This window comes from Miscanthus floridulus, chromosome 8 (assembly GCF_019320115.1).
Source record: "Miscanthus floridulus cultivar M001 chromosome 8, ASM1932011v1, whole genome shotgun sequence".
NCBI lineage: Eukaryota > Viridiplantae > Streptophyta > Magnoliopsida > Poales > Poaceae > Miscanthus > Miscanthus floridulus.
The window spans coordinates 67,276,895-67,300,967 of NC_089587.1; the positions used below are offsets into that span (position 1 = coordinate 67,276,895).

The 24,073-nt window shown below is 53.6% G+C and overlaps 1 protein-coding gene and 1 long non-coding RNA gene across 2 annotated transcripts; one reads left to right on the forward strand and one right to left on the reverse strand.

The window, feature by feature from the left end:
• Positions 1-850: 850 nt before the first annotated feature.
• LOC136469282 (putative disease resistance protein At1g50180) lies at positions 851-23,843 on the reverse strand. Its single transcript, XM_066467534.1, has 3 exons — positions 23,459-23,843; positions 22,205-22,422; positions 851-2,975 (listed from the first exon to the last, which is right to left on the reverse strand). Exons 1-3 carry the CDS (start codon positions 23,708-23,710, stop codon positions 851-853), a joined length of 2,595 nt encoding a protein of 864 aa, XP_066323631.1. The 5' UTR covers positions 23,711-23,843.
• On the forward strand, positions 5,554-7,076 carry LOC136472420 (uncharacterized). The gene is made up of 2 exons (XR_010762339.1): positions 5,554-6,229; positions 6,774-7,076. It is a non-coding gene; the product is annotated as an uncharacterized lncRNA (long non-coding RNA).
• Positions 23,844-24,073: the final 230 nt, after the last annotated feature.

A 24,073-nucleotide genomic window follows, 5' to 3' on the forward strand; every position in this document is an offset into this window, starting at 1 on the left:
CTTTTCAGCGTGTCGAAGGAGTAGGTCGTCGTGGCGGTGGACACGCAGATGGTGGTGCCGCCGCCGACCATCGCGTAGGGTCGGTGTCCGGGCTCGTAGTTGGGCCTGCGGAGGAATGGCGGCGGCGGGAGCGGACTCCACTTCCACCCGCCGCGGTCGCCGTGGTAAGCGAGCACCTCGAAGGAGCACTTGTCCTTTTTGCGGCCGCGGAGCATGTCCAGGATACTGAAGAACTCGCGCCAAGATCCCAAGCGTTCGCGTTATTGGGCCGCGGGTGGGCTTGATCTCCAGGGGTTAGAGCAGCTGCGCTGCTGAGACAAGCCCCCGGCATCGCCGGTGTATAAATGAGGAGAGATCGCCCGAGTCGAGGGGCATGTAATGAACCTGAACCTGAACTACGAAATCAAATCCGTCCTTCCTATCCCACTTGCTTTGCTTACTCCTTCCTTCCCCATGTCAGTCTCTCATCTCGATCCCCAATTCTGTTACGCTAACAAGAGGCTGTGTGCGCGGATGTCGCCCTCGTCGTGGAAAAGAAACCACACTTGAACAAGTAGTGGAAAATTAATAACATGACAGACGCTGATGAATGCTAATGCACCCTTTTATTAAAAATATATATGCGAATGCGAGCGTACAAATGGTTCACGGTTACAACAACACACGGTAGTATAATATAATATGGATAAATCATAAACAGATAGAGATACATATCAAATAAATTCATGAAAACACGATAAAATATATTATTTTTTCACAAACGGAAGAAATATGGATCTGATGCAGATATAAAAACCACGAAACCGAAACATACGTGTTGCACCTTTAATTCCTTCACCCATGGCGCTGCTTAGTCTTCGACTAGTATCACTTGGACTTCTTGTGTATTGATAGGAATCTCATGTAAGCCAGCTTTATGTTTAGGAATAATCTTATCGAATTCCTCCCGGATGTGCTGGGGCATCTCATTTGTATTTCTTCTTGGATTGAAATAAACGAGGTTTGGTCGGACCTTGCTACCATCCCACCCGTCCTCAGGCCATTCCACATTGCCATCCAGCTCTACCGTCTGAAGGAATCGAAGGCTCGGTGCTGTGAAGACGCTTGAAGGAATCACGTCACCTTGCAGACTCAAGTCAGCAAGGAGATGCATCTTCGTGAGAGCACTCTTCAGTGCCGGCCCATGTTTTTCATGTGCGATTCCATGCAGCTTCAGTGTCCGGAGATTGGGCATCCTGTGCAGTGCACATTTCTGTCCCTTCCATTCTCCTCCTTGGGCAGGCTTTACGCCAGATAGAGTCTGCAGCTCGCCCAGTTCCTCCTCGATGGTTTCTGGAAGGGTGAGCTTCTCTGCAAGCACATGCCGGAGTGTCCTTATCTTCCAGAAGCCTGGGTCAATCATCTCCACTTGAGTTTTCTGTATGTTCAGTGTCTGCAGGTTGAGCAGCCTCTTAATGCTGGACGGGAGCTCCTTGAGGTCCTTGCACTCAACACCTAAGTAACGCAAGTGGATCATTTCACCGATCTTATTTGGCAGCTTCTCAATCATTAGTCCATGTACTAGGATTACGCGAAGGAACTTGGACCCACACAGAAACTTGAGATCATGCCCATGCTTCTTGCTGTTCGTGTCTTGGCTGTCGTTGCTCTGATGTTGTTGCTCCTTGTCAACCCAGCATATGAAAGAACGCAACTTAGGAAACTTGTTGGTGAATGGGATATATCTGCCGCCCAAACTCATGAAAGAGAGGCGGCGCACCGACGGTGGAACAAAGACATGATGCATGTCGTGAACCTCCATGAAGCCAGCCTCATGAGCCTCTGACTGCAGGAACCCATGGAGCCTTGGGTGAACCCTGACCTTCTTAATACCACCAGCGGCATTCGTCTTATGAATCTGAACAAGGCACCGCAAGACCAGCTCCTTGAGGTAGTTATGACCCAGCTCCTCCATAGTCTTGCCCTTCTGTGGCTTGATGAATCCCTCGGCTATCCACGCCAGCACGGTTTCATTGGCAGGACAGACGGTATTCTTTGGGACAGCAGCAATGTAGAGGAAGCATGACTTGAGGTCGTTGGGAAGGTCTTCAAAGCTTGCCCAGAAGACCCTCTCAATCGCTGTTGTTCTTGCGGACACAAGGTTAGCATGACTTGTGGATTGTACAACTTCTTCAGTTATCTGCTTGTTGCCTTCACCGTCGCCGCCTTGTACTAGTAGTGCTTCTTCCATCCTTGGTCCAGGCCTGAGCTGTTGTAGCACTGCTTCCCACTGTCCGGGCCTCTCCTTGAATCGGAGTAGTCCAGCCAGAACCACAATAGCCAGAGGGTAACCCCCAGTTATATCATACACAATTTTGACCATGTTGTTGGTCATCATCATGCTGTCTTCCTTTGATCCATCATTACATACTATTTCTCTCCTGAAGGCCCTCGAACGGAACAACTGTCCGCTTCCTTTTTCATCCAAACGGCTCAACATGTGGATCCCGTTGAAACCCTCTTGGTTGTTCATGGAATTAGCATGCCATGCAACTTCTTCGTACTCAGTGTCCAATACGAGCAGCACCCGGCTTCCATTATTGTCATCAGGCAGGCTTGCCCTCACGCAGCTGAGCATGGTTTTGGAGGGTATGTCACAGAGCACCACCAGATACCTCTTCCCTGCCAGGAGGCGTCGGACCCGTTCACTGATGTCATTAATGCCTTCTTCCTTTGGCTGCACATTGAGTTTTTCTAGTCCCATTTTGTAGATCCTTTCGAGGACAAAATCCACGGTGGAATCCGCTGGCACCACGACCCAAAAGGCAGCGTCGAACATAGAATCCACTTCTTGGAAGATCATCTCTACAAGGGTCCTCTTCCCGACACCACTCTCCCCAAGTATGGAGATGAACATTTGCCTCTGGTGATCTTCACGAAGCAGCAATTGCCGTAGTTTCATCGCATCGCCATCAAAACCCACAGCATCATCTGGCCTGTTAATTTATTATTAGTATTTGTTAGTGAAATCTATTAGTATTTGTTAGTACATAAATACACACGTATATAAACACACACACATATATCTTTACAACCAGTGCTCTAAATAACTATTCCACGCACCCAAGGAACGAACATCTATCCACTTGCGCTACGGTAAAATACCTCCCACGAGCGAACTGATTGGGTTTCTTGTGGTGGAACCTACCCACCCGGGTTAAGTCCTCGATTTGGCACGAGTGCTCATATTTTTCTAGATTTATTTCAGGATTTAACGGTGATATGCTTTTAGTGGTAGTCAACGTCCCCACTAACAGTGAGGCGCTTGTGGTGATTTATTCGGAGATGCTCATAGGAGTAGGGTTTTATATGTACATGTGTTCATAGGGGTGAGTGTACGTGCGTGTTGTGAGCGGAATACCTCCCACAAATGCAAAATCACGATGACTAAAGAGTGCTTCCGAACTTATCCGCTATCCGCAGGACCACAATCGCAGTAGTACAATATGATAATCCTATAAAACTCAGACTTCACGGGAGTATAAAAACTAACCTTCAGAATTCGTCGTATCGTATATAATAAATTAAATAAACCCAAACCATGTTTCTCCCATTATTTCCCCATTTTCTCTCCGCGCGCCATTGGTGGTGTAGCATCATCCTTGTCACCATGACGCTACGACCGTGGATCTGTCCAACTATGGGAGAGGTGGCGTTCCCTACTTCCCTTCCCTCCACATTGCAGTAGATCCCCTCCTTTGCTCATTATTTTACCTTTATAAGGGAAAATTTGAACTCCCATCATAATTTTGCTAAATTGGAGATATGTCATCCTGTCCCATATGTTATTGACTCGTGTGAGCCCCACATGTTAGTGAGATACCAATAACATATCTCCAACTCTACAAAATTATAAAGGCACTGTTCAAACCTACGACAGCGTGCACTACGCTCCTCTCTCACCGGCGGCATGGTCATGCGCTTTGTGTAGATTAGTTTTTTTTTCTCTCGAATATGTAGGGTCGATTAATTAGTTGTATATTTTGGTAAATATTCTTGGTTGCTGTGAGCCTGTGATCCAAACGAATGTGTGATCTACACGATGATCAGATCACAACCTAAATGTTGATGAATTTGTATTCGCAAAAGCATGTGATGAATCTATGTGTACAAATATTAACGAATTTCCTTTTATCCTAGACTTCCTTTTGTGATTATATTTACTATTGGAAAGTAAATAATACTACTTGATTCTTTTTGTGCTTAAAATGAAACTGAGTCATGATGGAGAAAATCATGATTTCGAACCAAATTACTTTCTCAATCCAATTTTTTTTTTACTCCTTATGGTCACAAAGTGGATTGTACTATCAAAAAAAGAGGGGGTTTACGATAATGTTTATACTAATTTACGATAAAGTGAATATATATTTATGCTACGTTTGTTACTATAACTCATGATGATATTTACCATAATATTATACTAAATCACTTAGTAGGAGTTATAGTAGTCTTATAAATTAGTACAATTGTTATAGTGATATTATAAGTTATTCTATGACCGGCTATGGAGTATACCATATAGTGGACAAATTTAGTACATGCAACTGATCAAAACTGATTATCTTTACTATCTATATTCGTTTCCTCACAAGATAACTATATATACTTTATAATATCTATCTGGTTGTGATAAACTTATCAATTATCTGATATGAATTTTCATTTTAGCATTGCACCTCCGTGAGTTTTTAATATATATTTAGTTGAAACCGTAACTAAAATTTTACAAGCTCTTGTTATATCCCTTTTTATCATAAATAGATATTTTTGCTTTACATTTCAATTTTATTACTTATCAAATTTTTAAACCACATATTAAGTTCAAAATCTTATGTTTATTGTATCTTTTATTCAAATTTTTTCTTTTATATTTTATTAAAAATATACTAGGACCTAGACTCCATTCTTAGTTACTATAATGGCATAAATGGTCATTTCAACCTGCATCACGCCATTCAAGATGTTAAATTTCCTCTATGTGTAGTAGTATTGTTTTATAAAAAATGAGTGCTTACAACTAAACTACCAATATTGACATGTAAAAATATTTTGGCCAAAATGTTTGAACTTATCTAAAATTAAAAAAATACAATATCTTAGAGTTTTATAATTTAAATAGATTTTTCTTGGTCACTGACATGTGTTTGTTAAGAGAACACTTTTTCATAATCGATAAACTATATATATATATATATATATATATATATATATATATATATATATATATATATATATATTTGCTATGGAACACCCTAGGCGCTAAACAATATTTAGGGCGTCGGCGGAGCTCCGCCCAACTCCGACCAGCAAAGAAAAATCCACAACCATAAAACTACACACTCGCAGCCTGTTCGGTTGGTTGGTTCGTTTCCTTACTGGTTCATGAAGAAATACTACTAGCTGATTTATGTGATAAAAAAACGAACGTGTTGTCCGTCTGTTTTCACCGTGTATATAAGAAAAAAAAACCCGAACCCAAATCTAATTTTGTTTTATTTTACTCGTACCTTTCTCACTCCTCTCTCTCTCTCTCTCGTCTCCTCAAATCTGGATCTCACGGAGGCAGTCGACCGCGGCTCTCTTCCCGAGCGGCGGTAGCCCCGGCCCCGGCTCCTCCACCGAGCGGCGGCGGCCGCGGCCCCGGCCTGTTCCCCCGCGGTGGTAGCACCCTCCGGCCACGCCCTCCCCGATCGGCGGCGTGCGGCCACCCCCTCCGCGACCGGCAGCGCCTCCTCTTCACTCGGCAGCGGCGCCCTCAGTGGCCCCTTGGTGGATCCGGTCGCGACGTCCGCTGCCCTCCCGACCACGACAGCGGTCCCCTGGCCGGATTCAGCTACGACGACGGCGCCCTCGCACCTCCCGGCTGCGACATCTTCGGCTCTACATCGGCGGCGCCCCTTTCTCGGCGGATCCGGCCGCGACATCGACTCTCACTACCACCGACGGCGTCGCGGCCCCTTCCCCTCGTCGTCCGGTGGCCGTGCGACTCGCACCACGTTGATGCTCCCCCGCCGGCGGTTTGCGCTGCGCCCGCGTGGACATCCTGGCGGCGCCACTCCCGCGTGGAGGGGCCTGGAAGCAGCGGTGACGGCGTCCTCTCCCCCACTTGTGGCGGCGCCGGCGAGCCCCTCCAAAGCGGATCTGACCGCGTCGCCCCTCCCGTCACTGGGGTAGCAGATGGAGTGTTGTGAGTAGAATTTATTCTAATCCAATCCGTTTTGATGCACAGCAGATCGATAGTCTACTACATCGCTGGATGCATCCTCATCTAGTTGGTCATCCTCTCAAGTCTCACCTGCCTTGCATGCAGAAACTGCAGTGAGCGACATTTAGTCCAGGTTCCTGAGCACAAATCAGAGGCATCCGACCATTCTAGATTAGTTTAATAGCATGGTCATAAATTTGCATCCATGGTTTCTTTTGGCCTGATCTGAGATGAAATCCTAGTTACTTTTTTGGAGCTAATTTCCTTCCAATTGATTTGCACACCAGCATGTAAGCTGTGCACTCCAACATCTAGTAGCAGAAATATTTATCGTTTCTTAGTGCCAATTCTCAATATTTTCTTCTGACTCTGCAACTGCTAATTTCTTTGATTGTACAAATTAAACCATGTGTGTGGGAATGTACTCATTTAGATTAGCAATTTAAAATATGACTATGACTACTACTATACTATGGCTACAACCACCATGTATTGTCTTATCTAACCAAACCGTCTATGGTTGCAGGTTGAAGTAGAAGTATCTAGCATCATTTAACTAGGACTACCATCACGACTATGACTACTACCACTGCTACCACGATCATGTGAGGCACGCAATCCCTACAAGCAGACTCGAACAATAGACATTATGTAGCGCTGGAAAGTAGAAGAAGCAGGCTGGAAGGTAGCATCTTCTTATGCTTCTCAAAGTCACCTCTTGTTGGGATCGTTGTTTTTCTATTTGCTATTGAAGATCCTTGCAAGGATGCTTGTGAGACGATTTAATAACTGATGTGTTGGTAATCTCGTTCATCGTGTTCTCTCTTTAGTCATCGTTTTATATGCCTAGCTTTTAATTTTAGATTGTTTTCTTGTTCTCAAGCGTAGAATTATTTTGTCCATCTAGAATCGTGCTAGGGCATCAAGCTAGTGATCTTTGTTGATTAATCTATTATAGATTTTGCTTAATCATGAATTTATGGTTCGATATATTCTCATCATCCATCTTACGAAGCGTGCTTGTTATTTTATTATCTCAAGTTTTAGACCCCTGATTGACGCGATTTCAGTTGCGCTCGTTCCATGATATTATCTAGTTTATTCTCACAAAATTTGAGATCAATAAGATTAACGATTTTTTTCAAGATCAGTTTTATTAGAGAGATGTTAAAATGAGGTGCAATTAGGTCTTGTGTTTAGGGGGAAGCTAGTGACCTAATTTTTATAAAATAGAATAGATCTAATCGTTGTTAGTGGTGACGGTGACCAGAGCCTGCCAGATTGAAGGCCAATGCTTCTTATTATTGTGAGAATTTGTAATATTTATCTTTTTTCTAAGCCCTTCTCATGATGCCGAGCCGGCCTCGAGCGAGACCGAGGATCGGTGGCCTCGCCCGAGACTTTACGCGCGAGGCCTCGAGCGAGACGGAGAATCGTTAGGCCGTCCGAGGCCTCTCATGCGAGGCCCCGAGCGAGGCGGAGAATCGGTGGCTCGTCCGAGGCTGTACGCGCATAATCTCGGGCGAGACGGAGAATCGGTGTCTCGTCCGAGGCTGTACGCACAGGGCCTTGGGCGAGACGGAGAATCGGTTCCCCGGCCGAGGCCTTTCGCGCGAGGCCTCGATCGGGACGGAAAATCGGTAGGCCGTCCGAGGCCTCTCGCGCGAGGCCTCTAGTGAGGCGGAGAGTAGGTGGCCTCGGACGTGGCTAGGGTTTAGCCAATAGTTGTCCCTTGGCTTTGATTTTGACAGGGTCTAAGCGGTTTTTTCGGTTTTCGCTTAGGGGGCCCCGTTTTATGGCACCCGACAGTAGCCCCCGAGCCTCAGGGAGAGCGCGAGTGCTCTTCCTAAGGTTTTGATGAGACTTGGCTCGTGGCAGCTCCTGGCAGGATGGTGTTTCGTGCTCGAGGCCTCGGTGGGTGCGCGCGAGCGCACCCACCGGGTGTATCCCCCGAGGCCCTGGAGGAGGGGATTTTATTCCTCTAGGGGCTTTTCTCACGTCGTGCGTGGGGTTTTATTGCGTTTGCCGAGCCCATGAGTGCGAGTTCGGGTCGCTGAGCCTCGGTAAGTTTGCAGGGAGAGCCCCCTAGCCTCTACGCGGAGCAAGAGGGCCGTCAAAGGTTCCCCTGGCTTTTTCTACGACTCTCACGCATCCTTTTCGTTCGGAAGGAGGGGTGGAGGGTGCCATGCTACCCTCGGTGGGCGCGAGCAGTGACACCCTCGGTGAGCTGTTATCGGGTAAGTCTGAGTGGAGGCCCGTGCCCCGTTCGCTAGGGGTCGGCTAGCGGTCCAGAGACGCACTCCAAGAATATTAGAGGGTTTCTCTAGTGGGTGTCGGGGCTGTTCGCTGGGCCCCGGTGGCTCGATGCCTCCCTACGGTGGGATCCCATTCGGAGACCTCCCTGCCGGTCTCAGACACGACTTAGGATGCCCCGAGCGATCGTTTGCCCGGGCCTTAGCCATGCGCGGGCTCGCCCATTGTCGTCCCTGACTCTGTTGCCCTAGGGTGGCTGTCGAAACCCTCGGGGGCCCAGCCTTCGAACCCCTGGACCGTAACGGGCTTGATGCCCTTTCATCGCGTTTTTTCGAGTCTTCAAGTGCGAGCTTGGGTCGTTTGTCTTCGTCTTGGGTGCAGGGGGAGCCCCCGAGCCTCCACACGGAGCGAGAGGGCGGTCAGGGGTCCCCCTGGCTTTTTTGTTCGACCCTTACACATCCTTTTCGTTCGGACGGAGGGGTTGTTTGTCGAGCCCCCTCGAGTGCGAGCCTGGGTCGCTGGGTCTCGACAAAGTTGCAGGAAGAGCCCCCGGGCCTCTGCATGGAGCGAGAGGGCGTTCAGGAGTTCTCCTGGCTTTTTGTACGCTCCTTGCGTGTGAGGGTTTGTTTACCGAGCCCCCCTTGGGTGCGAGCCTGGGTCGCGGGTCTCGGCATATCTGCAGGAAGAGCCCCCCTAGCCTCTACACGGAGCGAGAGGGCCGTCGGGAGTTCCCCTGGCTTTTTGTTTGACCCTCGCGTGTCCTTTTCGTTCGGACGGAGGGGTTGTTTTGCCGAGTCCCCTCGAGTGCGAGCCTGGGTTGCTGGGTCTCGGCAAGGTTGCAGGAAGAGCCCCTTAGCCTCTGCACGGAGCGAGAGGGCCGTCAGGGGTTCCCCTGGCTTTTTGTACGACCCTTGCGCTTCCTTTTCGTTCGGAAGGAGGGGTGGAATATGCTAGGCTACCCTCGATGGGCGCGAGCGGTGGCACTTTCGTTGAGCTGTTATTGGGTAAGTCCGAGTGGAGGCCCGTGCCTCGTTCGCTAGGGGTCGACTAGTGGTCTAAAGACGCACTCCAAGAGTACCAGAGGGTTTCTCTAGTGGGTGCCGGGGCCATTCGCTGGCCCCTGGTGGCTCGGTGCCTCTCTATGGTGGGATCCCATTTGGAGACCTCCCTACCGATCTCGGACATGACTTAGAGTGTCCCAAGCGTTTCGCTTGCTTGGGTCTCGGCCCTGTATGGGCTCGTCCGTAGTCGTCTCTGACTCTGTTGCCCTAGGGCGGCTGTCGAAACCCTCGGGGGCCCAGCCTTCGAACCCCTGGACCGTAGCGGGCTCGACGCCCAGTTCCTTTGTCTGAAAGGAATGGGGTGGGGGATATTCCCTCGCCCCATCGGCTCGACAACAGCAGGCACGCCTTTTGAGGCGATTTTCTCGGGGAGGCGGAACGGTGCCTGCCGCTACAGCGGTTGGACGCGACGTTGTGTCAACGGATGGAACATAACTGTTCACGCGATTAATGAGGGAAAGGTGGATACGTGGGTGGTAAAATCGGATCTGGATTAACTATGCCGGATCTGGGGGAAACTTTCCCGATTTCGTCGCCCGCCCGTTTCACCTTCTTCCTGCATAAATACGCAATGAGCCCTGCCCCTCCCCTCCTTACCTTGCTTGCATTTGCCCTTGCCTCCCTTGAGCTGTTGCTAGAACAGAGAGCGTCGGGGAGAAGGATAGAGAGGCGAGGTAGAGAGAGCGAGAGAGGCTCACCGTCGTAGTCGTATTCTTCGTCGCACCCATGGCCGGCGCCGTTGTAGTTGAGGCGGATTCTTAGGGTCAGTCCGATGTCACCGTGGAGACGCTTCAGTCGCTCGTCGACGGCGGACTTCTTCGCCCGGTTACCGACCCCAACAGGCCGGAGTGGATCACTCCGTCGGGCGAGCCGAAGCCTAGGCCACGCGACGGCTACGTCATGAGCTTCGTGTCCTTTCACGAGCGCGGCCTCGACTTACCGGCGGATAGATTCATGCGGGCGCTCTCGCACTACTACGGCGTGGAGCTCCACAACTTTAACCCCAACTCCATCGCGTAGGCGGCCATCTTCGTCGCTGTCTGCGAGGGGTACCTGGGGATTGCTCCCCACTGGGAGTTGTGGCTCCACCTCTTTCGGGTGGGGCATTCCACCAAGCCGACAGGCACGGTGGGCGCGAGGAGGGCGGTGAGGGCCGGTGGCTGCACTCTCCAAGTGCGCCAGGATCGGCAACACCTTTACATCCCGGCCCAGCTCACCTCGACCAATCGTCGTTGGTACACCAGCTGGTTCTACCTCCGCAACGACGACGGCGGGCTTTCCCCTTACACTGGGCGGATCGTAGAGAGCTGTCCGGAGAAGTGGAGGTATGGCGTCCTAAAGGAGGATCAGCCCAAGCTGCAGCCGCTCCTGGAGGGACTGGAGAGGCTGCGCGGCCATGGCCTTACGGCGGCTGTGGTCGTGGCGGCCTTCCACCGTCGGAGGGTGCTGCCGCTGATGGCTCGGCGGCGGCGCCTATTCGAGATGAGACCGGATGAGCCGATCGAAGGCATCCGGATGTCCACGTCCGCCCTCCCCGACGAGGAGATTCTACGTCGGGTGAGGGAGACGGTGGATGGGAAGCTGAGGAGCGGTGGTCTGGCCCCTATCGCGATGCGCCCATCGTGGGGGTACCTTTCTTTGGTAAGTCACACGCTGCTGTGGCCCCCGAGGCCTCTCCGTTCCCCACCGTTTTCCTGTTTCCTTACCCGTGGTCGCCGTTCCTATAGGGGATGAGGGACGTGCGAGCCTCCCCGCCGCCCGTTCCTGAGGACGTGAGGCGACGGGCGGTTAACCGGGCGCACGCCGAGGCGCAGAAGAAGCGGAAGGACGCCAAGGTGGCGAAGCGCACGAGGAAGATCCTCGCGCGCGAGGAACTGGAGAAGCGCCGTCGGTGGCAGAGGCAGGACGGTCTCCCGGTGGAGGCGTCTCCGTCGTCGTCGCTGTCGGAGGGTTCTTCGGGCGGAGGTGACGAGAGCGAGGTGGGGCGAGGTCCCCTGGACCATCTCCCCGACGTTGGAGAGACAGCGCCCGGGGTGTCGACGAGCAGCCCGGCGCTCCCAGGAGGAGCTGAGAACGCCCCAGGGCTAGGAATCGCTCGCCCTAGGGCCGAGGCCGACACGCCCGAGGCGCGGGCGTTAGGGAAGTGAGCCGTCAGCCCGGTGGGCTCGACGGCTGAGGCGGAGCAGGCGGCGGTGGGGGCGACGCAAGTGCCCCCACAGGGGGTTGAGGGGGCGCCGGGTTCTGTCGAGGACCGGCCGGCGCCGACGGATATGAAGGCCGTGCCTCTGCCGCCGCACCGCCTTCGCAGAGGAGGGTCGTCGTGCCGAAGCGGTTGCAGCCCCACTCGAGGTAATCGTGTTTTCGGCAGAGTTGCAGCGTTTTCCGTTCGTACTTCGGTCGTATGCTGACCCCGTGAGTATTTTGTCTTCAGCCGGAAGCGACCTACGGAGGTGCCCACCTTGGCGCCCCTTAAGGCGCTCAAGGTGAGCCCCGGCTCCATCGCCCACTGGGTGGCGGAGGCGCAGGCCGCCATGAAACGTGGCGCGGCGTCGGCGAGGGCTGACCCGAAGGAGCTGGTCGCCCAAGGAGGGGCTGCCGAGGCGACCCCGACACAAACGGGGGAGGGAGCACCTCCACCCCGCGAGGCCGAGGCTCGTGAGTTAGATGGGGCTGAGGCGCCCTCAGTTGCTGAGGCCACCAAGGTGGAGGCCCCCCGGGCCTTCGAGGCCGAGGTCGCAGCGGCGGGGGCCGGAGCCCCCGGGACCATCGAGGCCACGATGGCGGAGGCTAGAGCCCCCGGGACCACCAAGGCCACGATGGCGGAGGCCGGAGCCCTCGGGACCACCGAGGCCACGATGGTAGAGGCCGGAGCCCCTGGGACCACCGAGGCCGACGTGATCGCGGCGAAGCCGTCGGCCCAGGAAGCAGAGATGAAGGCAGCGGAGGCCTCGGTGGCGCCCCTGGTCCATAGCCTGCCACTGTTGCGGGAGAGCGCCCGGGAGGCGGAGGTCCATCCAATCTCCTCCGACGATACTTCCCGGGTGCAGGTGGTGGTCGACGCCGAGGTGGCCGGCACCGTGGAACAGCCGGCTCCGACCCCGGGCGAGGGAAGCTCGGCCCTCGTGCGGGTACGACCCGAGCCCCGCGGGTGGGATCACCCGCGTGTCCTGTGGCAGAGCCGAAACGACCCTGAGGGGGAGCCTCTGTTCGCCCTCGAGGACGCGGCCGAGGGCGGGCGCTGGGACACCTTCGAGCAATACCGCCAGCTGGCGGAGCGGTCACTGCGGACGACGCTGTCCGTGGTGGCCGACGATCTGCCCGGGGTCGCCTAGGTTCGCGCCTTCTTTTCTCATGTGGTGTCATCTTTTTTCGAGTTTTCTTGTAGTGAATGACCTCTGTTCTGCTTACCTAGGAGCTCGAGACCCGGTCTCTTGGGAAGTCAGTCTTTCTCCGGCGGGAGAGGGACGTCTGGGACCAGCTCCAGCGGCAGAAGGACCTGCTCGCTCGTGCCAACGAGCTTCTGTCGGCACGGAGCACGGAGGTGGAGGACCTCCGCTTACGCGGCGTCGATATGAAGGCTGCTGCGGCGGCGGCTCAGGAGCAGGTCGCCCCTTGGCGGCGCAGGTCAAGGAGTTGGAGGAGCTGACCCGCGTGGCCAGTGATCGGGACGCCTGTAGGTCCCAGGCTGGAGAAGCCACGACCTCTGTCAAGGCCCTTGCCGGACAGCTAGGGGCGGAGCAGGGTGCGCACCAGCTGACGAAAGGTGCCCTGGACGAGGCCCTCAAGGTGGCTGAGGCTTCTCGGACCGAGGCTGTGGTCTGGAGGGGGAAGGCCGAGGGTGAGTCTTATTCCCCTTGTTTTATTTGTTTTTCTTGTGCTCGGTCCCTAACTCCTTGGTGTGATGCAAAGCTGGACGAAGAGGCTTCTAGGGCGGCCGAGGCTTCCCGGGTCGAGGTCCAGCGCCTGAAGGAGAAGGCCAAGGCTTCTCGGGTTGAGGCCCAGCGCTGGAAGGAGAAAGCCGAGGCCTCTCGGGTCGAGGCCCGATGCTGGGAGGAGAAGGCCGAGGGTGAGTCCCGTAGGCTTCCGCCCCTATTTGGCTTGTTTTCCTTTGCGCTCAACCCCATTCCTTTTCTTTTGGCGCAGAGTTGGAGAAGGAGATCACTCGGGCAGACGAGGCCTCTGTCGTAGTGCAGGCGGTGCTCGAGACCAAGATCGGGAAGCACGACGCGCTGAAGAGTGCCGCTCGTACTGCCTGCGAGGCCCTGGAGGTCGAGGGGGTCCAGTCAGGCAGCTCCCTCGAGAGCCGCCTGATTGCGTTGAGCGGCCAAGTGCGTGAACGACTCCGAGGGGCGCTGCACACGGGCGTTAAGCGTGCCCTGGTCGTCATCGCCTCTCACTACATCGGCGTCGACCTTTAGGCCATCAGCGATGGCTATGTCCTTCCCGATGATGACGGGGAGGTCGACGAGGAGGTCGCGAAGCTGATGGAGGCGGCGGAGGGCCCTGGCACGGCGCTGGCCAAGCTGTTCGAAGAGGAGGTGGTCCCTCCCACGCCATCTGCCAATACTGGAGACCCTGAGCCTTGACCTGGGCCCAAGAGGCCATGTAAATAGATTAGGGATTATGTTCCCCTATCATAACACTGGTGGCCGTCGAGGCCTTTTTAAAGTAATCGTGCTTCTTAATCGTTTTTTATTGTGTTTCCGAGCCTCTACCCTCTGTCCCGTCTCTGAATAAATCTCTTGCAAAAAACTTCCTCGGAACCTAAGCTGCCCCTCAGGCAAAAGGTGGTGAGGGAGTGCCGTAGCCCAGAGGCGTAGGCCGTCTCGCGACTCAGCCGGCCTTTTGGCTTTGAGACAGCCTTTTAGTCCTTAGGTTTTTCACAGTCGATTTGTCAGAGCACACTAGAGAGTTTGGTGTAGGAATTTTTCGAAAAACGATTAAAAAATGGTGCGTGGGACTTGGGGGGGAGTCCCCCCCTTCTAGCCCCCGAGGGAGGCTCGGTTTTGCAGAGGCAGAGCCGTGTCCTGTTCGAGCCCCGCAATGGGCACCTCTGCAGAGGCAGGGCTGAGCCTCCCTTATGGTGTTATCGTGATGCCGAGGCCTGTGATGGCCTCGGCGGGTTTCTCGAAAATTTAGAACAACTAAAGAACGTTTCTTAATTGTATTTCGAGAAAACAACGTATACAACGCTTGGAATTTTAAGGGTAAAAGCGACGTAGCTGTTCTATGTTCCAAGCGTTGGTGAGGATTTCGCCCTTCTCGTTGGCTAGCTTGTAGGTCCCGGGCTTCAGTACTTGGGCGACGATGTATGGTCCTTCTCATGGCGGTGTCAGCTTGTGGCGGCCCTTGTTGCTCTGCCTCAGCCTCAGCACCAAGTCTCCTACTTTCAGGTCTCGGCTTCGAATGCGCCGGGCTTGATAGCGTCGTAGGGCTTGCTGGTACTTGGCTGAATGTAGCAGCGCAACGTCTCGGGCTTCCTCCAGTTGGTCGAGGGCGTCTTCGTGGGCGGTGCGGTTGGTCTGCTCGTTGTAAGCTTGTAGCCTCGGGGAACCGTATTCCAAGTCAGTGGGAGGACGGCCTCGGCTCCATAGACCAGGAAGAACGGTGTGAACCTCGTGGCTCGGCTCGGAGTGTTCCTCAGGCTCTAGATGACTGACGGGAGTTCGGCAAGCCATTTCTTGCCAAATTTCTTCAACCGGTTGTATATTCTCGGCTTGAGGCCTTGTAGGATCATGCCGTTGGCACGTTCCACTTGGCCATTCGTCCTAGGGTGTCCTACGGTCGACTAGGCCACACGGATGTGGTGGTCGTCGCAGAACGTCAGGAACTTGCGACCGGTGAATTGCGTCCTGTTGTGAGTGATGATGGTGTTCGGAACCCCGAACCTGTGGATGATGTCAGTAAAGAATAGCACCGCTTGCTCGGACTTGATTTGATTGATCGGACGAGCCTCGATCCACTTGGAGAACTTATCTATCGCCACCAACAGATGGGTGTAGCGCCCGGGGGCCTTCTGCAGGGCCCAACCATATCCAACCCCCACACGGCGAATGACCATGTAATGGTGATGGTTTAGAGGGCTTGGGCCAGGAGGTGCGTTTGCCGCGCGTAGTACTGGCATCCCTCGTAGGAGCGTACTAGTTTGGTGGCGTCAGCAACCGCCGTCGGCCAGTAGAACCCTTGACGGAAGGCATTTCCGACGCGCGTCCGAGGCGCCGCATGGTGCCCACAGGCTCCTGCGTGCAAGTCCCAAAGTAGGGCTTGACCTGCCTCGGTGGTGATGCACCGTTGGAGGACGCCAGATGGGCTTCGCCTGTACAACTCGCCGTCGCTGAGGACATAAGCTTTGGCTCGCTGCGCGAGCTGTTTGGCTTTGGTCCTGTCTGCAGGGAGCTCTCCTCGAACGAGGCAATCAAGGAACGGGACCCGCCAGTCCGTGCTAGGATGGCATGGTACTTTCCCTTGAATCCAACCACCTCAAAGGTGAGGACTTCCTTGCGGTAGTTGGAGGGAGTGCCGAAGCAGACGGGCAGGTCGATGCGCCCGTGGGGTCACGTTCGCTTCCCCGGCACGATGCCGTGGAAAGGTGCGGTGTCACCTCAAAGCTATGACTGGTTGAGCTCAAGGAGCTCCAGAGTGTTGGCGTAGAGGATGTTGAGGCCACTGCCTCCGTCCATCAATACCTTGGTGAGCCGGGTGTTGCCGATGATGGGGTCGACAACGAGCGGGTACTACCCGGGGTTTGGGACATGATCGGGGTGGTCATCCCGATCAAAGGTGATCGCCTCCTGAGACTAGCTGAGGTACCGGGGAGCGGCCACCTTCACCGAGAAGACCTCCCGTCGTGCCCTCTTTCGTTGGCGCACCGTGAGGCACGCTGAGGGTTCGCCAAAAATCATGAAGGCGTTGTGTACCTCGGGGAACCCGTCGTCCTTGTCGCCGTCCCTGTCGCCGGCGCCCCTCTTCTTGGCATCGTCGTCGGGGAGTCCGAGCTTGGCGTAGTAACGCCGGAGCATGGTGCACTCCTCGAGGGCGTGCTTCACCGGGCCCTGGTGGTATGGGCAGGGCTTCTTCAGCATGTCGTCGAAGAGCCCGGGGCTTCTGGGGCCTCGGGGATTCTTGCGATCTGTGGTCGCAACCAGACCGGCCTCGAGGACCTCCTGCTTCCCCTGGCGACCCTTTTTCTTTTTCTTGGGGAGGTGGGGAGCCGAGGCCTCGGGGGCCTCGTCCCTCCGCTTCCCCTTGGCATCGTTGTCGGGGAAGATGGTGCCGATAGCCTCTTCACCCGAGGCGAAGTTGGTGGCGACGTCGAGGAGCGCGGCAGCCAAGGTCGATATGTTACGGCCCAACTCCCGGACCAGGTCTCGGCATGTGGTGCCGGAGAGGAAGGCCTGGACGATTTCCGAGTCACCGACGCTTGGCAACTTGGTGCACTGCTTGGAGAAGCGCCGGATGAAGTCTCGAAGAGACTCGCCCGGCTTCTGGCGGCAACTTTTAAGGTCCCAGGAGTTCCTGGGGCGCACGTATGTGCCCTGGAAATTCCCGACGAAGACCTTGACCAAGTCGCGCCAGTCGTGGATCTACAAGGGAGGGAGGTGTTCGAGCCAGGCTCACGTCGAGTCTGACAGGAACAACGGGAGGTTGCGGATGATGAGCAGGTCATCATCCGCGCCGCCTAGCTGACAAGCCAGGCGGTAATCGGCCAGCCAAAGTTCCGGATTGGTCTCGCTGCTGTAGTTCATGAGATTGGCTGGTTGTCGAAACCACGCCGGGAAATGAACGCTGCGGATGGCTCTGCTGAAGACTCGAGGGCCAGGTGGCTCAGGTGAAGGACTGCGGTCCTCCCCACTGTCGTAGCGGCCACCTCGGTGTGGGCGGTATCCTCGAGTGGCCCCCTCGTTGTCGTGGCGCCGTCGCCTGCTGACCACCTCGTGGTCGCCTTGCGCCTCGCGTCGACCGCCGAGGCGGTCGTGCCCCGATGGGGCCCTGTTGGTGGTTGGTGCCCGAGCAGGCTCAGGGTGAACCGAGGCTCCTCTATCCCGCCGAAGCGATGCCGTGGGAAGCTCCGAGACGCCTCCGCGCCGTCGGGAGGCGGAACTCTTGGCTTGCTGCACCGCGGCGGTCTCGAGATCCCGGAGCTCGTTGCGGACCCGTCGCCCCTCCGTGGTAGAGGGCTCGAGCATCGTTCGGACTAGCATCGCCGCAGCTACGACATTCTGGCTAGCGCGATTAAAGATTGGGGATTGCTCACCTCCTTCGTCGTCGTTGATGCGGTGGTGGACATCGCGGGCCCTCCACCGGGCTGCTCCGACCTCACTGCGACCCCGCTGCTCTTGCTCGAGAGTGTCTCGGAGCTGCTGCAGAAGGAGTCGGTCTTGTTCGACCTTGGCCTAGAGCTCACGGAGCTGCTCCAGGTTCAGGCGTTGAAGCTGTCTGGGGGCAAGGTTCTCGTTCCGCGCCGCCTGTGGGACAACGCGTGGAGGTGTGGCGTCGGCTGCCCCCTGGTGAAACGGGGGACGGTTGACGGCCCCTTCGTCCTCATCGCCTGTGCTCGGCATCCCGAGTCCGACGTGAAAGCACTCGCGAGTGGGGTCATAGGTGCCCTCATCGTCAGAGTCGAAGTAGCCAAAACAGTAGTCACTTGCAGCCAGGAAGCGGCGCATGGCTTCAGGGTCGCGGAGTCCAGAGAAGTCCACTCCGGTCCATGCCTCGTCCTCCTTCGAGGAATCGGTGTGGGTGTGGGTCGAAGTCGTGGTGTCGAAGTCGAGGGCGAAGCGCTGGTGGCGTCCTGAGGGCTCCGCGTGAGCGGAAGCGTAGGCGGCGGCAGCATTTCGCAACCCAATGGGGTACGGGGATGGTGCCATCGCCAGGCTTTGCTCCGCCGAAGCCGACTCCTTAGGAGGTGGTGGGGCAGAGCTTGATGACGGGGCGTCGTCGCACGCCACCGGTGTCTTTCCCCTGTCCAGGCTCTGGCTAGACAGGTCCCCAACCAGGGACCTTGTGCCAACAGCTGGGCGTGGGATACCGGTGGAGCGCGGTGCGTCGCCCTGAGCTTGCGTGGTGCCGAGGTGGTCTCGCCCGTGCCGTGCCTGGCGAGCATGATGAGAGCGGCGGCCAGTGCGCCGCCTGTGCCTAGGCTGCTGGGGCGTGACGTCGTCGACGGTCAGTGGGACTCTGGGTGAGAGGAGTACCATATCGTACTCATGTCCTAGAGACATGAACTCTAGGCTCCCGAACTAGATTATCGTGCCGAGACGCAATGGTCGCACGGGGTCTGCCATCCGGAACTTGTCGGGATGACGAGGATGACACGCAGTAGAACCCCTACCTGGCGCGCCAACTGTCGGTGTTTTGGACCGACGAGCCCTCAACCAACTAGTAAATTTGTACTGCGTGCCCCTAATCCCGAATGGTGATGCAAAGAGACACAAGGTTTATACTGGTTCAGGCAATGGGTGCCCTACGTCCAGTCTGAGAGATCGATCGTATTCCTTGCATCGAGGTGCTCATAGTAGGGGGTTACAAGCAAGACGAGAGAGGGAACTAGTCCCAGGTCTCTACGTGGAACGATGTAAATTGCTTGAGATGTTGATCTCAGACAGCGAGGAAGGATGAATTACAGAGCGCTATGCGTGAGTTCGTGGACTTGTGAGCTCGTGTGTCTGTGTCCCCTCTAAGCGGCCCCGGTCCCTCCCTTCTATAGTTGAAGGGGGGATAAGGGTGATACATGGGGTCGTGCAAACAGAGGCGACATGTCCGAGCCATGTAGCTTGTCACTATGGCGGCATGGTCGACGGAGCGGTCTTTGTCCTTGATGCACTGGAGCGACACACTGGTCACGCCTGATCCTGCGCGATGTGGGGGCTCCAGTGATGGCTTGGCGCAGGGCATGGCGGACGGCGTGCTGGTCGCTGTGTGTTGGCCGCGTGAGGAGCCGAGGCTCAGCCGGTGCCGAGGCCGAGCCACCGTAGGGGCTTGGCGGACGCGAATCCCGAGGTTGCCGAGACCCTGATGTGGGTTGCCGAGGCTTGGAGGGAGCAGTTGGTCCTGTACACTGATTCCGAGGCTATAGTGACCCGGACCTGACCTCCCACGCCGCGTTGTTCCTAGATCGGGGATTAGGTAGCACAGTGCAGCGCGGGCGTCGGTCGTGGGCACAGTGCCGAGCACAGCGGCCGGTAACCCCTACTCTGTCCTGTCCCGGACGACACGATGTTGATGCGACTTCCCGTCTCGTCGGCCGCTCTGATGTGTCGAGCCGTCGTCCGGCTGATGTTGCGGGAATGGTTGGCCGCATTAATTGGATGCGACGCTCTATTGGGGGAATCGGTCGAGGCGGAGGCAACGGGGCTGTTGCTGAGCCGGCCTCGAGCGAGACGGAGGATCGGTGGCCTCGCCCGAGACTTTACGCGCGAGGCCTCGAGCGAGACGGAGAATCGTCAGGCCGTCCGAGGCCTCTCGTGCGAGGCCCCGAGCGAGGCGGAGAATCGGTGGCTCGTCTGAGGCTGTACGCGCATAATCTCGGGCGAGACAGAGAATCGGTGTCTTGTCCGAGGCTGTACGCATAGGGCCTCGGGCGAGACGGAGAATCGGTTCCCCGGCCAAGGCCTTTCGCGCAAGGCCTCGATCGGGATGGAAAATCGGTAGGCCGTCCGAGGCCTCTCGCGCGAGGCCTCTAGCGAGGCGGAGAGTAGGTGGCCTCGGATGTGGCCAGGGTTTAACCAATAGTTGTCTCTTGGCTTTGATTTTGATAGGGTCTAGGCGGTTTTTTCGGTTTTCGCTTAGGGGACCCCGTTTTATGGCACCCGACAAATCTGTTTTGAACCCAGTTGGAACCAGACCATCAACAACCAGTTTCAATTAGACCCAGTTTGAACCAGTAAGAACCCACTTGGAACCAATTAAAATGTAATTTGAACCAATTAGAACCCAGTTCGAACCAGACCTAGCTCGAATATGTCAGAACCTAGTTTGAACCGGTCACAACTCTTTGAATTAGTTAGAACCCAGCTCCAACCAGGCCCAGTTTGAACCATTTAGAACCCAATTTTAACTAGTCAGAACCCAGTTGAAACCAGAGCATTAGCAACCAGTTTTAACCATACCCACTTTTCTCAGGCAGAACACCATAGTTGGAATTAGACCTAGTAGCAGCTGGTTTCAACCAAACCCAGTTTGAACCAGTCACAACCTAGTTTGAACCTGTTAGGACCTAGTTGGAACCAAACCCAGTAGTGACTAGTTCCAACCAGATCCAGTTTCATCCAGTGGTGGATCCAGGTACAAGCTATGGGGCCACCTAGCCCCGTAGGTTTTGAATCCTGAATCCACCACTGGTTTACCCAGTCAGAACCTAGATAGAATCTGACATAGTAGTAAATCAGGTAAACTTGACCCGACCCATTTTGAACCACTTAGACCTTAGTTTAAACTAGACCTAACAACAACTTATTCCAACTAGACCTAGTTTCAATCAGTCTGAACCAAGTTATAACCAAACCCAGTAGCAAACCAAATCTATCCAGAACCAGTCCAAACCTAGTTAGAACCGAACCTAGCAGCAAAGAGTTTCAACCAAACCTAGTTTGAACTAGTCAAAACCCAATTTAAACCAGACACAACAACATGTAGTGCCAACCAAACCCATTTTCATCCGGTCAGAACCGAATCAGAACCCAGTCCGACTAGACCTATCAGTAAACCAGTTCCAACCATAGTTATTAGGATTGGACTGGAGATTGAACCGGTCAACCTCTAGATTCACGGTTTGATTGGTTCAAACCATTGAACCACCGATTTATCTGGTTTAAATGTAACTAAATATATCTCTCAAACACAAGTGATAGACAACAGGGGTGCGGGTTCAAGTCCCACGCAACGCGCTCCTGTTTGGTTTTCTCCTTTATTTTCTCCCCCGCACCCATGTGGGTTGCATGCCCGAACTTTTATCTGGACCGGACCGGTTAAGGCTCCGGTTCAGGTTTTTTCCGGCGGACTGTCGAGGTCAATCCGTGTGGGCATGCTTGCTCGATCGGGTGGTCTAGTCATGTTCTCTACAGAAAGTGTGGCCAGGTGTAGAATATATAAATAAACAAAAAGAAGAAGTAAGAGGCAACTCATATAACGAGTGTCCTATGATGACACGCATAATGCAAGTTATGCTGCTTAGACACAAATATTTTAAAAGAGAAAATGTTGTCATGTCAATCATTAAGTATAGTGCAAGTAGGTTCAGCGTGACATTGCTAGCACATATTAAACAACCGGTGCAATCTTAAGCATCTTATTCATCTTCTAAGCATCAATACGTCATGCGTGTATTATATTAAAGGTAAGACATTGTTTGGATGTAGTCGGATTTACATTGTTTGGATGTAGTCGGATTCGCATCAATCCATATGTAATTGTGGTGGATTGAAGTGGAACTTGAATTAAATTACACCCCAATCCACTCCAACAGATGTGGATTGTGATGAATCCGACAAGTCCAAACAAGACCTAAGGTGGAAAACGATTTTTTTGGCTAATCATCACCCCCTCTAATTAGCGCATTGTACATGCTGTTAGAAAGAAAAAAAAACATCAATGATAACTGAAAATATAATTAAAGGGCTGGCTGGTCAAGGAGTGAGTCGCGTACCATGCTGAAGTGGCTGTAGTGGAAGACGTCACTGGCGCTAATGGTGTATGCCCGATGTTGTACTCCTTTTGGTTTTCTGAGATTTTTGCAAGCCTCGTATTGATACTTTTGATCCGGGCAGACAACGCATGTCGGCTGAGAATTTGGGTGCAGAAACCAGTCAAATATTTGCGCCACACTTTCTTCCAGCATCGATAACCCTGGCTTTTCAGGTCAACCTGCAGTTATTCAAGTAGAAAAACCTTGCACAAAGTTACTAACATCACTATATAATATAATAACACACGCAGTCACTATAACAACACACAGCTCCGTCGGCCCATCATGTATTGCTACACAATTTAAAATATTGCCGGTTCACAAGGCAAAAGCCTGTCATTATCGGACTTTAAAACCAACCGAAAGTGTAGCAGATAATTGTCACTGCCAATTGTTTAACAAAACCAGACAGTAACACATCCAATACTGATTTCCTCTCAGACCTAGAATTTCTTTTTAACATGATTAACTCTCTCTCACGTTCACGTATGCGCCCTTTTCCTTCCCCTCCTGGCTTTATTTCCTCTCCTCCTCCCTAGATCCTGGTCTGCTCCTCCCTCTAAGCCTTCTCTCCTCTCTCATCCTCTCCTCATCACACCCCAGCGTAGGTGTGGCATGGGACCCTAGCGTATGCTAGACGTGAGTGGCGCGGGTGTTTTTTCTCTCTCTCATTTTTCTTTGAAAAATGGGCATCACTGTCGCCGTGTGTGCAGTCGGCAGTGAACGCCAGGGCTATCACTGCTGAATACCACCACTAGCGCAAAATCCCTCCATGAATGCAGGTTTGCGGGAGTAGTACAATGCCATTAGGGCGTTCCCAATGGTTCTTAAATATTATAGCTAATTGGCTATATCAAGGAGAGAAATCAAATAGATAGCGACTCCTAAATAGCTAGTTTAGCATGATCTTCCAAAACAACTCTCTCACACATCATATAAATCTCCACTACAGTCTTCTTTTTTATTACTAAACCTCATCTAGCTAGCTATTTGTAAGTTGTCATTGAAGAAGTCCTTATAAATCTAACAATTGACTCACAGACACCCACTTGTCCTCGATTCTGACATGTAAGCTGGCGAAATTGCATTTAATTTACTGGCTTGCGAATTTTATATAATAAAGTTAGTGTAGAATTTAAATTCGCATATGTAGACTAACTTTGGTTGAGCGTACACACAATAACACAAGCAAGCCAGGGGCAACAATGAGCTAACCTGATAAATGAATTCATCGAGCGTGTCCTCGGCTTTGAACGCGACGTCGCGCGTCTGGCGCACCCACACGCGAGTCAGCTGGTCGGTGCCGGCACGGCGCTTCCGGTCGGCGTCGCGGATGAAGGCCTGCAGCCACTCCAGACGATCACGGAGCAGCGTCATGTTGTCGCCCACCTCCAGCAGGATCTTGGCCTCGCTCACCGCCAGCTCGCCGAACTTGGACAGCACCGCCGCGATCGCCGTCTCCGCCATGATTATGTGTATTTATTTGTCCTTTAGTTTTACTTGTATATATAGTTTCTGTGTGGATTGAATACTGGATGAATGACGAACGAAAGTACGTCTCTCTTTGCTAAGCAGCCAAGTGCTCGCCCTAGCTAGCACAACGCCGCCTCGATCAGATGGGTGTGTGTGGATGCGCGCGCATGATGGCTGCAAGCTTGCAGCAGCTATATTATTTATAGATGGATAGATCCTTTCCGGCCAACCCCAGCAGCTTACAAGAAGCAACGAATAACACACATGCCTTTTCTTTTTATCTGGAGATTCGCAAGCTGGATGGATTGCCGGCATTTTGGGCCAATTTAGCAGAGAGCAACAATCCATCTTTATTCT

Coding starts and splice junctions, on each gene's coding strand:
- LOC136469282 (XM_066467534.1), bottom strand. CDS start 23,710: ATGGCGGAGACGGCGATCGCGGCGGTGCTGTCCAAGTTCGGCGAGCTG. Junction 22,423..23,458: donor TCGATGAATTCATTTATCAG/GTTAGCTCATTG, acceptor GAATAACTGCAG/GTTGACCTGAAAAGCCAGGG. Junction 2,976..22,204: donor ACTACAGCCACTTCAGCATG/GTACGCGACTCA, acceptor ATAAATTAACAG/GCCAGATGATGCTGTGGGTT.